The following is an 18,551-nucleotide window of genomic DNA, read 5'->3' on the forward strand; positions in this document are numbered from 1 at the left end:
TTTCAGAGATCTTACTTTTAGTTTCGCTCTATAATACTCAGCTCTCATATGGTTTACGATATTACATCTACCTCCCTTATTTTGATAATCATTCTTTAAATTATTTAAAATAAATATAAATCAATTATGACCTAACAGAATTGACTTTCTTTATATTAATTTCATCATATTAATATAAAATTATTCAAAATACGACTTATTTAATAAATACTTTAAAAATAAATCGATACAGATAATTAGTTCATATATATACATACACAGACAATGTTCTTTTTTTAGCAAATAAAGATACAGATTTCTTTATTATTGGTTCATTTTAAAAGTTTTTATTAAATAAATCATTTTTAAATAATGAATTAGGTTCAAAATATGTAATAATTTTATCCCAATGTTTTCATAGTATAATTTTCTCTAAAATAATTTTAAAATTAATTCATAGCTATATTCAAATAGAGAATAAAATAATCTCATATTTTATTTTTATCCTACCAACTAAACAACCCCCACTCAACCCTTTCATTTTTTACCTTTTTTTAATTTTATTTTATTAGTTTGGTTCTTTTATTCATAAATGGAATATTCTTTTATACCTTAGCTTATGTTCATTACAGAAAATTATATAAAATATATGGCATTCCATAGCTTAGGAACTCTTTGTTTGACAGAATATGAGGAAAATATATTTAAAAGAATGCAGTCATTTCTTGACTTGTTAGTTTGTTAACACCATGTGAATGATGTGCAAGAAGATAAAATGCACTCTTTTTTTACTTATTAAAATAATTTATGAGTTCTGAATTTTAAAATAATTATTTTAAGCATTAATAATTGGAGTAGTAAATTTAATATTTATATATATTTAGTGAATTATATTAACATGTATGCTTTATTTGAGTAAAAGTTAATTAGTTCTGTCAAATTTACACTAGGGCTTCTAACTCTTTCTCCGACACAACTATCTACTAAGCTTTTATTATAATCTTCAATCACCATATTTTTTGATAAAATTGAAAAATTCGAGTGCAAATATTAATTATAACTCTAATGCGTATGTCGAAAGTTGAGTCTAACGTGACTAGATTTACAAAAAGTTATGAACCTAGATGTGTGTAGAGGTTTCAAAATTTATTTATACACATTATTACTTCAATAAAAATTCAAATTAATCAAATTATTGATCCGAAATATAAAGAGATAATAGTAAAAATACATATTTAAAACATTATTTTTCGTGAGTTCTCAATTTGAATTATGAGGTATTTACGTTTTTATCTGAATTATCACTAACCATTTATCATAACATACTTTGACTAATATTCGATAATATGTGGTGTAGACTCTCCTTTTGTTTAAAAATAATGAATGACACTCCATAAAGATAATAAAAGAAATTAATTGATTTTAAAAAAAATGTTAAGAGACCAAAACACTCATGAAACATTACATTTTTGTGAGTTTTCTATCTGAACTATCATGTGCTTGCGTTTTTTAATTTAAACTATCACCAACTATTTATCGAAAACATGCCTCAAAATTAAATGAATCAACTGCCATATGGGCAGCATCTTATGAGCAAATTAAGTTGTTTCACATCTAGTCAACTTTGATGTGTGTTTTGATAAATAGTTAATGATCATTCAAATACAACGACAACAACGACGACATACCCAATGAAATTCAGAAAGTAGTGTTTGGGGAGGATAGAGTGTGCACAGGCCTTACCACTATCTTGTGGAGGTAAAAGGCGTTTTCCAAAAGACCCCCGGCAAAAATGCATCAATGCCAAATAAATAGGAAAAAACAGTGGAGAAAGTGTAATGGTTAAAAAGAAAAGCAGTATACAATCTACAAGCGAGAAACAATAACAACAACAAAATAAAACAAACAACATATGACAAGAACTATAAGAGTAAGGCTAGTCCTACACCAGGCACTAAACCTCATAAGGCAAGATAACAATACTCTACCCTACTATCCTTCTATCCTAATACGCGACCTCTACTCCTTCCTATCGAAAGTCATACATAAAGTTGCACCATGTCCAACCTAATCATCTCTCCTGAATAATTGTTTACCTACCCCTATCCCTCGGTGTACCCCTACAATCAGCCTCTCCGCATTTCTTCACTGGGACGTTGATGCACCTCCTTAACACCTGCGCCCACATGTCAAAAATAAAGTACGTGTTGCCATATATTTCTAATAGTAAAAGTAAATGAAACAAAGAAAATTTTAATCATTATAGAATTTTCAAAATAAAATAAAGATATTTTAATCATGTAGAATTTTCAAAAGAATTTTATGGACTTCTCGAAGTTGAAAATTATGTTAAGTTGGAAGAAAATGTTGTTATTTTTAATGTTGTTTTTTCATTAAAAATAAAGTAAAATATGAGTAATACAAGAATTAAACTTAAGTAGTATTTGTAAAAAAAAAACACTAAAACATCAAAATACACAAGAAATTAATATCCTAATCATTTTTGAGGATGAGTATTTTGTCGTATGGGCTATATCTCAAATCATGATTTAATAATTATATTCCTCTCTTTTATAACATTATAATTATTTATCAAGACAATTTCAGTGATCTTACTTTAGGTTTCGCTCTATAATACTCAGCTCTCATAGGGTTTACAATATTACGTCTACCTCCCTTATTTTGATAATCATTCTTTAAATTATTTAAAATAAATATAAATCAATTATGACCTAACAGATTTGCCTTTCTTTATATTAATTTCATTATATTAATAAAAAATATTAAAAGCACGACTTATTTAATAAATACTTTAAAAATAAATCGATACAGATAATTAGTTTATATATATACATACACACACAGTGTTCTTTTTTTAGCAAATAAAGATACACATTCATTTATTATTGATTCATTTTAAAAGTATTTATTAAATAAATCACTTTTAAATAATGAATTAGGTCCAAAATATGTAATAACTTTATCCCAATGTTTTCATAGTATAATTTTCTCTAAAATAATTTTAAAATTAATTAATAGCTATAATCAAATTGAGAATAAAATAATCTCATATTTTATTTTATCCTACCAACTAAACAACCCCCACTCAACCCTTTCATTTTTTACCTTTTTTTTAATATTATTTTATTCGTTTGGTTCTTTTATTCATAAATGGAATATTCTTTTATATCTTAGCTTATGTTCATTACAGAAAATTATATAAAATATATGGCATTCCATAGCTTTGGAACTCTTTATTTGACAGAATATGAGGAAAATATATTTAAAAGAATGCAGTCATTTCTTGACTTGTTAGTTTGTTAACACCATGTGAATGATGTGCAAGAAGATAAAATGCTCTCTCTTTTTACTTATTAAAATAATTTATGAGTTTTGAATTTTAAAATAATTATTTTAAGCATTAATAATTGTAGTAAATTTAATATTTATATATATTTAGTGAATTATATTAACATAGATGCTTTATTTGGGGGAAAGGTAGAAGTACCCCTAGACTATGATCGAAATCTCAGAGACACACCTTAACTAAACTAAGGTCCTATTATCCCCTGAACCCACTCTTTTGTAATTTTGTTCACCTTTTTGGCTTACGTGGCATTCAAATATCTCCCACACACCTCAATTGCGTGGAGTCGGGGAGTGTGTCACGTAAGACAAAAGGTGTATCAAATTACAAAAAAAATAAGTTCAGGGTGGTAATAGGACCTTCGTTTAGTTAAGGTGTGTCTCTGGGATTTCGGTCATAGTCTAGGGAAGTACTTGTGCCTTATCCCCTTTATTTGAGTAAAAGTTAATTAGTTCAGTCAAATCTACAATCGGGCTTCTAGCTCTCTCTCTGACACAACTATCTACTAACCTTTAATTATAATCTTCAATCACCATATTTTTTGATAATATTGAAAAATTCGAATGCAAATATTAATTATAACTCTAGTGCGTATGTCGAAAGTTGAGTCTAACGTGACTTGATTTACAAATGTTACAAATCTAGATGCGTGTTTCTAAAATTTATTTATGCACATTATCACTCAATAGAAATTTAGATTAATCAAATTATTGATCCGAATTATAACGAGATAATAGTAAAAACACACATTTAAAACATTATTTTTCGTGAGTTCTCAATCTGAAGTATTAGGTATTTACGTTTTTATCTGAACTATTGCTAACTATTTATCATAACATACTTCGACTTCTATTCGATGATATGTGGTGTAGATCGTAGACTCTCTTTTTGTTTAAATATGATGAATGACACTCCATAAAGATAATTAAAGAAATTAATTGAATTTTTTATAAAATGTTAAGAGTTAATGGCCAAAACACCCCTGAAATATCACCTTTTTGCGAGTTTTCTATCTGAACTATCATGCGTTCGTGTTTTTTTATTGAGAAAATAGACAAATGCCTCCCTAACCTATTCTTGAATTCTCAACTACACACTTATACTTTGCACGGGTCCTATTACCCTCCTTAATTTTTCAAAAATAAAATATATATCACCCTAAAACTAGACAACCACACTCTCAACATGTAGTGATGCCCACTCGTTGCTAGCTGTTATTTTTTATTATTTATATTTATTTTTTCCTTTGTATCTCCTTTTTCATTAATGACAAAAAGATATTTACTCTTTTTATTCCTCCTTCTTCTTTTCTCTTTTGGTTTTCATTCACTTCTTCCAAATTAGTCATTCATGAAAAAAATCGAAGTTATTTTTATTATCATTTTTTCATCACTTTATATCATCCTTTAGGCACCTTGACGAGCTTGATTACTCATCTCTTTATAATTTTTTATTTTTTATTATGTTATTTCTTTGTCTCCAGGACACCAAATTTGTAATATTTTATTTATGGGTTATTGATCGTTAAATTCTTGGGTCTTCACCAAACAACAATAGAGATTGAAGATAAAATTTGATGGTTGATGTATGTGACTGACCTAAAATCGATGAAAAGGTAGATTAACGGTGTTGATATTTTGAACTAATTTGAGATTGATAAAAATGAAAAAAGATGGATAACCCAAATCAATACCCAAAACTCATGTTTAGTTTGCTTTATGAAATTCATGATCGAAAAAATTTATTTTATAGTCATAATTATTTCAATTCACTAGATTTCTCCAATAATTCAAAAAAAAAAAATCAATAATAGAAAGAATTTTTATGATGGAAGGTGTTTAATAATTCTATTCTTTTTTTAAGTTTTGTTTCTCCTATCTTTCTTCTTCTGTTTTTTTTTTTTTTTGGTCTTTACTTTGTGATTATTTTTTTTTGGAATATTGAGATTAAGGACAATTTGATTTTTTCGGCAATATGAGTAACAATTTTAATAATTATTTGAAGATTTGCAGTGTTAGTTGTAGTAAATAGTGAAACAAATTGTAAGAAAAAAATAATTAGAAGATGGATAAAAAGATGTAGTTAATGTAGTGATGGTGGTTCAAGGTGGAGGAAATGGTGATGCGGTGCATGTTAAGTAATGAGAAAGAGAGGGGAAAAAAGAAAAAGAAGCAAAAAACTTGAAGAGAAGAGTAAAAAATATATATTTAACAAAAAGTCAAATTAAAAATATTATAAAAATATTATTTATCAATTCTTCTTACTTCCACATGCCTCCAAGAGAGTGAGGACACTCTCTGTGCCATGTCAGCATCTAAGGGTGAAATTATTTCGTTTTAAAATAGTCTAGGGGGGTGATAGGACTCTCGTGAAACATAAGTGTGTAGTTGGAAATTCGATAATAGGTTGAGGGGACATTTGACTATTTTCTCTTTATTATTTAAACTATTACCAACTATTTATCAAAAACATGCCTCAAAATTAAATGAATCAACTGCCATATGGACGGAATCTTATGAGCAAATTAAGTTGTTCCACATCTAGTCAACTTTGATGTGTGTTTTGATAAATAGTTAATGATTATCCAAATACAAAAACAACAACAATGACATACCCAATGAAATTCACAAAGTAGTGTCTGGGAGGGTAGAGTGTGCGCATGCCTTACCACTACCTCGTGGAGGTAAAAAGACAAATTTCAAAAGACCCCCGGTAAAAGTGCATCAATCCCAAATAAAAGAAGAAAAAAACAATGAAAAAAGTGTAATGATTAATAAGAAAAGCAGTATAAAATCTACATGAGAGAAACAATAACAACAACAAAATAAAACAGACAACATATGACAAGAACTATAAGAGCGAGGCTAGTTCTACACCAAGCACTAAACCTCGCAAGGCAAGACAACAATACTCTACCCCACTACCCTTCAATCCTAATACGCGATCTCTACTCCTTCCTATCGAAAGGCATATCTTCAGTAATATAAAGTTGCACCATGTCCTGCCTAATCACCTCTCCCGAATAATTTTTTGACCTACCCCTATCCCTCAGCGTACCCCTACAACCAGCCTCTCCGCGTTTCCTCACCGGGACATTGATGCACCTCCTTTACACATGTGCCACATGCACAAACCATTTCAATCTCACTTTCCTCATATTCTTGTTCACCAAAGCGACTACTCCCACCTTCTCCCAAATAATTAATAATTATTCAAATAAAATATAAAATAATTAATAATTAAGATATAAGAATTGAAAAAAAAAATAGTTCACGGATATTTTTGACCACGATCTTAAATATACAAAATAAATAGCCTATTCAAAAGTATGGACCCTAAACACACAAATGTGCCGCCTAGAAATTAAAAAAAAAAACATTTTCATTCAATAAAGGAGGTTATATTTTTAGCCTATTTTTATTCTATATTATAAGCAATCAAACATATGAATATCATGTAAAATGTATAAATATGTAACAAAAATATCAAATAAATTTCACAAATTTTGATCCAAATCCCAGAAATTTCTTTTTTTTTTGTTCAATTAGTTGGCCATGGCGGATGAATCTCAAAAATGGGTTTTGATGGTAACAGCACAAACACCCACTAACATTGCTGTTATAAAATATTGGGGAAAAAGAGATGAAAACCTAATTCTTGCAATTAATGATAGTATTAGTGTAACTCTTGATCCTGCACATCTTTGTACTACTACTACAGTTGCTGTTAGTCCTGCTTTTAATCAAGATCGAATGTGGCTTAATGGCAAGGTAAAAAAAAATAAAAATTTAAAGTGTGATTTTATGATTTTGATTACTATTTATTAATGGGGTTTGATTAATTTTTGTGATATTGGAAAAAATATTAGTTTTTTATGAGTTTAAATGTTTTAGCTGCTACATGCAAGACTGTAAGCTGATATGGTTTAATAGTACAACATTCTAAGCTAGCGGAGCTAGGATTTTCATTAAGGGTGAAAAATATATGAAGATGAGGAAGTCGAAGAGGTTCAACATATATTATATATGCAGAAAAAAAATTTTTAATCAAATACAAACAGTATAATTTTTCTCCGAAGGGGATCGAATGAACCCCTGGGCCCTTACTAGCTTTGCCCTGATTTTAAGTGTCTTTTAGCTGTATGTGACTACATGTAGTAGAATGAAGGAGGTTTAAATAAGGTATAGGGAACTGAGCTCTTCCATTTTATACTGAAAGTCTTCATTTTTGCTGGAATTTGTTACTCTCAATTTATGTGAAGGTGTTTGACGTAATACAGAGTTCAAGAGAAAAAGAGAAGGTTTTTGAAAATTGTGGTTTAAAACATATTGGAAACTTTTTGTGGATACAAAGCAATTTTTTAAACGGTAAAAATAAGTTTAAAGTTAAATTGTTACTCTTTCCATTTTAATTTGTTTGTCTGGTTTTGACTTCACACGAGGTTTAAGAAAGTAAAAAAAGACTTTTTAATCATCTGATCTTAAACTTAACATATGTAGAATGTACCAAAATACTCTTTAAAATCTAGTGGTTTTAAACATGTAAGGTGGAAAGTTAGAATTTAAGAGCTACCAAAAACAGAAAGAGACACTCTTTTCGAAATGAACTAATAAAGAAAGTAGGACAAATAAATTGAAATGGAGGGAGTACTAAATATAGAAAGAAGAGCTAACAAGGGTTGTAGTAGAATGGATAGGGTCCTTCCACGCTTAACCAGAGGTCTCGGGGTCGAACCCTTGGATATGTAATTTTTTGGTTAGGGAGTGGTTCCTCCTTAAATGACCTTACACGACACAAATCCGGATCAATCGGGCCCCAATGTAGGTACTGTATTAAAAACCAAAAAAATTAAGAAACCCGTCTTTCTTTTTAGATTGACTAAGGAAATTGTATCACATAAATTGAGACAGAAGAAACAGCTAAATTACCTTTTTTCCCATTTTGGGGTTGAGAGAGTGCATGATTGTTCCTTTACTATGTGCTGCTTTAGTAAGATACGCCTTTTAGTGCGGATTTATTAATTCTTGTGATTTTGGAAAGGACTAGTTCTTCAAGAGTATAAATATTTCTCTAATTTTGTTTGGAGGTATTCTTTGATCATTTCTAACTTTGCTTTTGTTGGTTTTTCTAGGAAATATCCCTCTCTGGAGACAGATACCAGAACTGTCTTAGGGAAATTCGAGCTCGTGCCAATGATGTCGAGGATGAGAAGAAGGGTATCAAGATCGCAAAAAAAGATTGGGAGAATCTGCACGTGCATGTTGCCTCTTATAATAATTTTCCTACTGCTGCGGGATTGGCTTCCTCAGCTGCTGGTTTTGCCTGTCTAGGTACTGCTAACTATTTCTTTGTTACTTGAATTCTGAATTTGTTTGTCGCTTCACTATTTTGTTTGTTTGATCTTCAGTGGCTGTTAGAATTAGTCCTCCTAATGGCTGCAGGAGATGAAAATATTGTCCTTCTCTGTCGAGCATTTGTATAAATGCTCATGTATATATGACACTAGTCAAGGACACGTGCGTTGCACGTGTGAGCTATGTTAAGGTGTATCATTCTCTGTGGAGAGACATTTGTAAAGCAGTGTTGTCATGAGTGGGTGCATTATTATTGATGTAGTAGAAGCGTACATTGTGTTAATTAGTCTTCTAATGATTGCATGAGATATTAGTAGGAACGCTGACATGAAGTTAATATGAAGTGTCAAAAGAGAAGTTTGGAAGTAATGTAAATTATTATTAATAATAATAATATTAAGACATTAGAATGGAATACAATATCAAGAAAGCTCATAATAGTACTGAAAGAACTATTCCGAATATGATATTAACGCATTGAAGAGTATGGGTCGCTGAAGAATCCATTATGTTTGCATAGGTGTGTCTTCTAAACCTGAGATTTGAAGCAATGTAATGTTACGTTGTTAGTATGCAGGATCTGTAAATAGTTAATTATTCGTGTTAGAATGACCAGATATGTATATGGAGTTCTCGTACCTAAAACTTCCTTATAGACGATGTTCTTTGTGTATGTTCCATTTTGATGTTTGGGTTGCTCTGTTAGGACAAGTACTTTTGTTGTGGACATAGATATCCCTCTTGAGAGTGCCACATACAATTGACCATGTGAGAAAACATGTTGGGGCAAATACAAACCAACATTTTGAATTGTTTGACCTTGGGCTTTATTTATAGTCATTGCAAAGCAAAGGCGTACCGGGAATTGCTTTCGAATGAATTTAAATAGGTATCCTTCATTATCTGGTGGTGATAATTAAATTCTAGGAAGAAACACATGGTTTGTTGCAGAATGACCACTTGATATTTCCGCTTGCAGGACATTTTGGGAGAAGCCTCGACATATCATTCGTGTTCCATTGCATAAGCCACTTGAAGGGTCTAAATTCCTTAGCAACATGATGGGTGCATTTTCCTTCAATTCTAACCTGCATTTAATAAGATATGTAAAAATCTATCCATTTTGATATTTGTTACCGCCTCTTCAGGATTGTAACTTGTAATGTATGATCATCAATACCTATGTGGTGGGAGACCGTTTGGTGTTAAAGTATTTAGATATTCTTCTTGGTAATAGTTGTTGGTGTCATCTTCTGCTGAGTCCAAACTATTGAATATCTTGCTTTCACCTGGGAACATGGCTATTAACTTGTCATTAAGTTTATCCACATGGTCATTTCAGCTTGCTAAAATAGCTCTTTCAGTGACATATTTTGCCGTAGCAGCATTTTCTTGCAGGTTTGGAAATATCTCTTGTATTATGGATTCTTCTGGAAATCCATCCCGAGAATGCTTGACAGTCAACTATTCAGGGAGAAGGATTAAATAGTCTCTTATTGTTGGTTCATCTCCGTTACCCACGCAAAGTAAGAACTCTCTGAATGTTGGATCTGTTCTTGCTCTCATATTAATTGTAAATTGAATCTTCTCCATTAAAGGCCAGAGATATGATTTCACCAAGCTTGCATTTACAATTTCCGCTCTAGTTGATTTTGGAACTACTGGTAACACCTGCCGAAAATCTCCTCCAAAAACCATTACTTTCCCACCAAATGGTTTATCGATGTCCATTATGTCTCTGAAGCTCCTGTCGACTGTTTCTATTGTTTGTCGTTTGGCCATTGGTGCTTCATCCCATATAATCATTTTTGCTTTTCTAATCAATTTGGCAGCACCACTTTGCTTTGACATGTTTGTCATAGTTGATTCATTTGTTTGAAGGGGGATCTCAAACCTCGAGTGTGATGTACGTCCTCCTGGTAAGATTGAAGCTGCTACGCTACTGGTTGTTGTTGCCAAACCTATCATACCTCTTGATCTAACATTGGCAAGCAATGCACGGTATAGGTATGTTTTCCCAGTTCCCCCAGGTCCATCCACAAAGAATATTCCAGTTGTTCCAGCATCGATTGTTTGCATTATTTTTGTAAAAGCATGATGTTGTTCTGGATTTAATTGTGACTGTGCCTCAAAATCTTCTGTAGGTATCTGCACAGACATTTCTTCATTTATTTCTCTACTTTCTGATGGACCAACTTCGAGCAAATCTTGATCTAGTTGAGGAATGTCATATATGGCTATGTTCTTGCCCATACTTTGCAAACAATTATTAATACTATTTAGGGTAGACTGTAATATAGTATTGTGTGAGTTGCCATATAGCCTGTTGAAATCCTCAGACATATCCTCATAATAAGTATCCCAAAGTTTTCTAATATCCGTTGGGTTACAATGAACCAAAATTGTAGCAAACAAACTTCGGAGAGCTGATGGCATTTTGAAGACAACAGCCTCACTTAAACATTCTGATATGCTGTTGTCGGACTCGAGTAACCCTCTTTCTTTGGCTGCTTCTTTGAAGGTCTGACATTGTTTGCCGTTGACCGTGAGTAAGTCATTGAATGACAATGGTCCTCTTACATGGTTTAGTAATAACCGCTCATAATACCTTTCCCCTTCTCGAGGATTAGCTGTACAATATAATCAATATGTACTAATTAATAAGCTTAATAATTATCGATGTGTATGAAGTTATAGTTTACTACATTTGGCTTACCAATTGCAATGCGACCAATTACAGATCTTGTTTTTCTTTTTGTCCAAGTCTTTACCTTTGAATTCCAAACATAATACTTTGGGAATTCTCTATAAAGGTATGATTGTGCTCCAGTGTCAATTGAGCACATTGAAATACTCGGTCAACATTGTCTGGTTGACACTATTCCAGGCAATGACATTTTGTAAATTTTGGTTTTTCCAATAAAACACCGTGAGCTTGTTTAGAGTTAGTTTTTGAATTTTGACTATTATAATTATTCGTAAAAGAAAGTGTTTATTATTATGCATTAATATGTGTACCTGAATGTTTTCCTGGAAGATGTAGTTGAAGGTTGATGACTGCAGGTTGCATTTCAGTCAAGTTGAATTCATATATTCTCCATAGTGCTTCAGGCGGTGAGACCCACCGCACATCTTGGAATGTTTGTATTTCATCAATAACATTTTCACCATCATCAGATTGAACATAAACGGCACACCGATCATGACCTTTATATATATACTTGTATAGATACTTTATTGCTTTGACTCCTGAGCAGACCTCAACATTAATGTGACAATTGTATCTTGTAAGCAGATAAGGGCCATAAGGTACCACCCATTGATTAGTCATATTCATTCCACGAACAGTCTCTATTCTTCCATCCATTCTTCTTTTGTAAATTGGATATCCATCATTTGCTTGGATTGATCTGTTGTTGTATGGCCTAGGATAATGATATTTACACTGTCCATTTTGCATGCATGTGTTTGTTGGACGTTTGTTTCCACATGGACCATGCATCATATGCCTGAGCACCAATTTATGCAAGATAGAATACTCACATTTATCTGGAATCTCTGCTGAGATAAACCTATCGTACTGATCTCCTGATTTGATCTTGTGCCCTTCTTTTAATATGAGAAGGAGGTGTATGTGTGGTAGTCCCCGTTTTTGGAATTCTACCACGAATACATGAGCAACAACAATTCCAAATATTTCTTTCTTAAAAATTTGGTCTTTTACATCCTGCAACTTAGCTCTGAATACTCTTGTCACCAAGTCAGGTCTATCTTGAGGAGTCTGTCGGGGGCGCAATTCTTGTTGGATTTCTATCCAGTCAGGATTACACGTCATTGTTATAAACAGATCTAGCCTTCCAAAATGTTGCAACAAAGCCATTGCATCCATATATCATTTTTTCATATCTCATGGGCCCCCAATAAAAGATGATGGAAGTAGTATTCTTTGCCCAATTCTATCTCCCCTGCATTCTCCAGTGCTGACATTATCAACGATACCTTGATAAACCTCTCTTCTAAAATTTGATTGTTCCTTTCTGAAATATTCTAGCCTTTTTGTTTCCAATTTTATGTACATGTCAACCACAAATTGTTGTAGTAATCTTCCACATAGTAGTAATACTGACCTCTCTGTTTCTTGTAGTTGTAGCTTATAACAATAGTACTCTCTGCAAGAAACATTTCCCTTTGTCTCGCGGCGGACATCTACAAGTGTAAGAAATCATATTAATATTATTTTTATTTAATGTTAGTTAGCATATTGGTATAATAGAAAAATGTATTTTATGATAATTGTATTTTGTACGTTATTTGTAGTAGTATTTTATATCGTGTATGTTTTTTTTTATCAGTAGCTAACTTGTGAAGAACGTGACTAAATTTTTACTATAAGAGGGCAGAAGGTGATATATTTTACCTTGATCCTCGTTGGCTAATATTGCATCAGCTGATATGAATGTTGGAATATCATGTGACTAATTTTTTACTATAAGAGGGCAGAAGGTGATATATTTTACCTTGATCCTCGTTGGCTAATATTGCATCAACTGATATGAATGTTGGAATATCATTGGTTATAATTGGGGAGTGAGCACTTCTTCTGTGAGGTAGTCTTTTGCTCTTTTTCTTATTCCTTGATGCCATCCGCCTTCACCTCTTGGGAATAGCAAAGGATATTGAAGAGGGTTATAACAACCGAAATAGTGTTTTACTCTATGCTTGTACCCTGAATGCATATGAACAATTATTTCTCGATCAAAAGATGTATTTGGATTGTTTCCATCGATCCAAATTGCTGCTACTTGACTTACCGAGGGTGTGTTGTACACTCGTTGATCCAAAGAGGCATTTGCAGCAATACGAAGTTGGAAATTGTGGAAACTTAATTGGTCTTTTAATTGGAAAAAAATTTGTGCATATGGGTTACCATCCATCACTTGTTTGATCTTTTTTGCAATTTGGTCTGAAAGAATGCCTTCATTCACCTTTGATAATCTGTTGGTCAACTCGTTGTCTGTATCAAAGAAGTATAGTTGGAAGTAACAGGGATTGTTATCACGCGGTACCAATGATGGTAGATCGTGATAAATTTGACCTTGTGCCCTGAATGTGTACACTCCTTTTCTTGCAGATGCTAGTTCCTTATCCAGGTTAACACCAAAAGATGTAAAAGCAAAGATGCTATTATATGCACGAATATTTTTGCGAAACTCTACGGCGTCTGGAGTAGATGCCACAAACATTTCGTATAGTTCTGTTGGAGCTTCAGTGGTTGCCAATTTGATATATCCGCTTGCACAACAGAATGCTGGAGGTTCATGTTCCAATCTTTTTGCAGCACAATAAATGCATTCTGGGACGGTTTTTAACACGTGCAGATATAATAAAGATAAGTTGTAAGCAACAGTTCCTACATATATAAATATGGGTAAAGATATATGTTAAGAATCTAATTTCATAAAGGTATTGAACGATGAAGTCATGTAAGATATGAATAGGGTTTTTTCAATGTACCTCCAGCTTCAGACTCTTCAGATAATGCTCTAAATAGCCAATTAATTTTAGGTTGTTTTTTCAAACGTGGATGTTCATCTTCTAGATGTGTTGTTGTTTGGGTTGCTAATATATATTTGTCCACTTTTCGCAATGCGCTTCGCAATTGACTTTTCTCTATAAGAGAAACAATTTTTGTACCATTTAGACAAACCATGTAATACTTATGTATGTATGTATGTATGTATGGAAATATGTTCGCGTTGTACAGACTACTCATGTATGTAGAATTTAACATGATTATGTAAGTTCTTACCTGTGTTGCTCAATTCATTTTTTATGTGGTTGTCATGCTGATCAAATTTATTGGTAGAAGGAATGCTTTTTCCTTTATCACCAGTTGGATTTGGCATGACAAGACAATAGTTTGCAATGGTTATTACAATAAGATAAAGTGAGTACTATATTTAGTATATACATGAAAAGAGATTTTCAAAACATTAATTTGTGAAAATCAAATGTAATTGTAAGTTACTTAAGTACTGTGTTTTAGAGATAGAGAAGTCACACATTGTTGAGCGGTGGATTTTGTTGGGGTGTTGTCCGAGATCTGGCATGTATAGTGTGTCTGATCTATTGTTGTTTTGGCCTGCTAACCAACATTACGTCTAGAAGCAATGGAGTTACCTTTATCACCTGTGAAGTGAATTGAATAGAAGGGTTATATTTTATTTTGAACTATGATAACTACTTAGCATATTACATTTACCTTGATGTTGGTTGTGTGTCATTGTTGATTTGATGGGGACAAATTTCGGATTGTTGGTGTGACACTTCTCTTGTCTTATCCGATCTAGCATATGTAATTTTGCAGTGATCTAGAACATAACGGAATCATTAATGCCAATTGAAGTCATTAATTTGGCATATATAGGTAATAAAGACCTATTATTCTGAATTGTTCTTTTTTCTTTGTATATATAGTTAAGAAATACATATAGGGTAGGATGCATGCATACCTTTTTATTTGTATGAGGATATAGATTGCTGCCGAAGATTGTTGTTGATTTGTTTTGAAGTACTAAATTGCATACATTGAATGCTTAGTGAAGCAGTTAACCAAATTCATTGATGTAGGAGAAAGTAAGTTACAAATAAAAGCGATTTTAGGTGTAGTTGCTCGGTGAAAAAAGGAAAGTAGGTTTTAAATATTAGTATTATGGAGATAATAAGCATTGTTAGTTAAATAGAAGGAAATTTAAAATCAACTATATATTAGTTTTTTTCCTCTTTGATCTTCTTCTCCATCGGACATGAAGTTTTTTCCTTTAACCTTCCTGGTCCTTTTTCTTTGTAGTTGAATTAGTGGGGTTTCGTCGTCACTTTCATCTGGTACATTCTGCCTTTCAACCTTATGTGTCCTCACTTTCTGTGGATTTTCATCTGCAATGGCTTCCTTAACTTTCTTGGTCCTTTTGCATCTATTTGTTTTGTGTGGGCTTTCAATGTCAGTTTCAACTGCTGCAATATCTTTTGCAACATGAGGTATGTCTGCAACTATTTCTTTCATTTTTTCATTATCAGTTAGTTACTTCATCCTCTTGCTTCTTTGTTTTGTAATCGGAGTTTTAACCTTGGTTTGATCTGCTGCATTTTTTTTTTGGAACCTCATGTATCTCCATAGCTATCACATTCATGTTTGCCTCAACATTTGGAAAGTTACGATCAATCTTCACAAGGATACTGAATTCTTTCCCCTTACTCAATACCAACTTACGATAGTATTCTGATTCTTCTTTCTGTGGAATAGGAACCCGTATATATTATTCTTTTAGTTAAAATAGGTTAACGTTATTTATATAGGCTAATATTTCATAGAGTAAGTGATTTACCTTTTCAGATGTAGAGAGAACATAGTCTTTTACGTGAGAACCCAAAAAGTATTTTGCAGCATCAAACAATGTAATCCTTAGAAATTGATCCTCATCAGTGACATCAATCTTTAACCGATATCTAAAATAAATTGGAAGATTTAATCAGTATGACACTAATTATTTGATAGTGATATAGTAAACTCATTTCAATAGTTAATCATTAATTTTTCATGTATCTGGTGGAGTAAGCAATATTTATTGTTTGTTTGTGTAGTTTACCTCGCCTCATAATCAATATCTTCAGTCCTACAGTAGGTACAAGTTGCATTACTATTTATAACAGTAACTCGCTTGTAGCATTTCTTGCAAGCATGATACCATGGGTCGGTGTTATTGTCAATGCCGGAAACCATAGCATTGAACTTATAGTACATGTCCTATACGTAAATTAGGTAAATCATTTAATTACATCTGAAACATATAATTTGAGTACAAGATGGTTGTTGTATAGGAAAGTACCTTCACAATGGCAAGTGAACCGTTTAAAATATTAGTAATTTTCACTTGGCGGGCTGTTTGCATTAGTCTGCTTGGCATTAGACTTAAGTCAATCTTTTGTGCCTTCATGTTGTCATTCCTGGGATTTTGAAGTAATGGGGAAAAAAAACATTAATGACGTAGCATGTGGGTAGTGTCTGAATAAGTGTGATGAAAGATGTATTACTTACCATTCTTGGAGATTGTTTGCTTTTTCAAATTGTGGATTTATTAGCAAACTACTAACAGGAGTCGTGGAAAGGACAAAATCTCCTATTTTGACAGGTTTAATTAATTCAGTGATACTTTTATGTAGTTTGAAACTTGACTCAAATATATCAAGTGTGGAGATTTATACCTTGGTAAATGGATGATTTTACATCACAAAAGGCAAGCACTAGTTTGTCACTTTCAAGGCTCTGTAACATTTGACCTTCGATTTGAGCGAAGTCTCCCCATAAAGTCATGACTTTTCGATCATATATATGTAACAAAGAATATTTTTATGATAAATGTTTATTAAAGTGAAATATTTATATGTAGGATGCCTAGAAAGTATATGTTACCTTTCATTTGTAACGATTACTTCGCGTCTAATGCTTCGTCCTTCTCTAGTTAGTGCTTTTACTGTGAGTAAAATACAGACCACATCTAAACAAAACAATGTGTTACAAAATACTGATTTTGTTTATGTATGGAACAAACAACAAACATTTAGTGAAATTTACCGAACAAACTCCCATTAGTGATTTTTTCAGCTTCATCAAATGAAATAAATCCATTCGAAAATTGTTCAGTCTTAAATTGGCTTTTGTCCTCAACGACATCTGTGTTGTTCATAAATGCTAGTTCGAGGTCCTTATGCACAGATAAGAAGTTTGGCTTAGCTCCATTTAATTTTCCATTTATAATGTAGTAACTTTGATTAAGTTGAAAAGACTTGTTCCATGCATGAACATCTTTGTTGAAAAGAGTCGTTTGTATTTTTGTACCCTATGGTAAGGACCATAATCATTACAATCGCAAAAGAAGTCAACATATTAACTAATGAATATAATAAAATATTAAAATAGAGTTACCTCTTCGTCGACTAATATCAGTTGCCAATGAATACCCTCACCGTTTGCATTTTTATACTCTTTTGTTAAACTCCGTCGAATGACTAAGACTTTAATCACCCATTCTGTTGCATATTTCTTCAACTTACTAATTGGTAGGCACTGGTTCTCGAGCTCTTCCAGACTTGTCATTGTATTGTTGTAGTAGCTAGGATGTACTACTACAATATATATTTGTGACGTAGATGCTATTTATTTTTCTATAATTAGTGTTCTTTTGGTCTAACAATAAAGATGCTTAAGAATATAATATTCACCAAGCATAAACTAATTCTTCTTTTTTAATTTTAAAACCGAGCAACTACAACTAACAATAGTATAAATATCACATTAATTGAAGCAAGTTAATCCAAGGTGGAGAAATGTTACCAATTTTGGTGTTGCCGAAAGGAAGAAACCTGTTAAAAGTAGTAGAACATGAAGAGATAATAAACGTAATTTCAAATAGAAGGAAAACAATAAAAATGTAACAAATTATTATAACGGAAGTATTGCAAACATATCGGCCTCAAAACGGAAGAGTCCTTGGTGGACAATCTATTGGCATATAACGGAAGTATTTCAAACGTTTCGACCTCAAAACGGAAGAGTCCTTGGTGGACAATCTATTGGCATATAACGGAAGTATTTCAAACGTTTCGACCTCAAAACGGAAGAGTCCTTGGTGGACAATCTATTGGCATATAACGGAAGTATTTCAAACGTTTCGACCTCAAAACGGAAGAGTCCTTGGTGGACAATCTATTGGCATATAACGGAAGTATTTCAAACGTTTCGACCTCAAAACGGAAGAGTCCTTGGTGGACAATCTATTGGCATATAACGGAAG

At 32.3% G+C, this 18,551-nt stretch overlaps 3 protein-coding genes and 1 pseudogene across 4 annotated transcripts; 1 reads left to right on the forward strand and 3 right to left on the reverse strand.

The window, feature by feature from the left end:
* Positions 1-6,885: 6,885 nt before the first annotated feature.
* On the forward strand, positions 6,886-8,794 carry LOC102578206 (diphosphomevalonate decarboxylase pseudogene; annotated as a pseudogene).
* Positions 8,795-9,058: 264 nt separating this feature from the next.
* Positions 9,059-10,835, reverse strand: LOC107058956 (ATP-dependent DNA helicase PIF1-like). Of its 2 annotated transcripts, XR_001472436.1 has the most exons (3): positions 9,881-10,835; positions 9,340-9,788; positions 9,059-9,235 (listed from the first exon to the last, which is right to left on the reverse strand). XR_001472436.1 is itself a non-coding variant. In XM_015305241.1 (2 exons), the coding sequence occupies exon 1, from the start codon at positions 10,777-10,779 to the stop codon at positions 10,165-10,167; it is 615 nt and encodes a 204-aa protein (XP_015160727.1). In that variant the 5' UTR covers positions 10,780-10,835; the 3' UTR covers positions 9,059-9,235; positions 9,340-10,164. The 2 variants fall into 2 exon arrangements, 1 of the variants encoding a protein (XP_015160727.1); XM_015305241.1 differs by having other exon boundaries at positions 9,340-10,835.
* An 863-nt stretch (positions 10,836-11,698) lies between these two features.
* LOC107058959 (uncharacterized) lies at positions 11,699-12,535 on the reverse strand. Its single transcript, XM_015305243.1, has one exon. It carries the CDS (start codon positions 12,533-12,535, stop codon positions 11,699-11,701), a length of 837 nt encoding a protein of 278 aa, XP_015160729.1.
* A 3,286-nt stretch (positions 12,536-15,821) lies between these two features.
* On the reverse strand, positions 15,822-17,854 carry LOC107058960 (replication protein A 70 kDa DNA-binding subunit D-like). The gene is made up of 7 exons (XM_015305244.1): positions 17,684-17,854; positions 17,333-17,597; positions 16,796-16,877; positions 16,587-16,704; positions 16,347-16,504; positions 16,086-16,206; positions 15,822-15,992 (listed from the first exon to the last, which is right to left on the reverse strand). The coding sequence occupies exons 1-7, from the start codon at positions 17,852-17,854 to the stop codon at positions 15,822-15,824; spliced, it is 1,086 nt and encodes a 361-aa protein (XP_015160730.1).
* Between the last annotated feature and the right edge of the window lie 697 nt (positions 17,855-18,551).

This window comes from Solanum tuberosum, unplaced genomic scaffold (assembly GCF_000226075.1).
Source record: "Solanum tuberosum cultivar DM 1-3 516 R44 unplaced genomic scaffold, SolTub_3.0 scf00719, whole genome shotgun sequence".
NCBI classification, from domain to species: domain Eukaryota; kingdom Viridiplantae; phylum Streptophyta; class Magnoliopsida; order Solanales; family Solanaceae; genus Solanum; species Solanum tuberosum.

Coding starts and splice junctions, on each gene's coding strand:
- LOC107058959 (XM_015305243.1), bottom strand. CDS start 12,535: ATGACGTGTAATCCTGACTGGATAGAAATCCAACAAGAATTGCGCCCC.
- LOC107058960 (XM_015305244.1), bottom strand. CDS start 17,854: ATGACAAGTCTGGAAGAGCTCGAGAACCAGTGCCTACCAATTAGTAAG. Junction 16,878..17,332: donor CACTAATGGGAGTTTGTTCG/GTAAATTTCACT, acceptor CTGTCAAAATAG/GAGATTTTGTCCTTTCCACG. Junction 16,705..16,795: donor GCAAACAATCTCCAAGAATG/GTAAGTAATACA, acceptor TCAAAATCCCAG/GAATGACAACATGAAGGCAC.
- LOC107058956 (XM_015305241.1), bottom strand. CDS start 10,779: ATGCAAACAATCGATGCTGGAACAACTGGAATATTCTTTGTGGATGGA.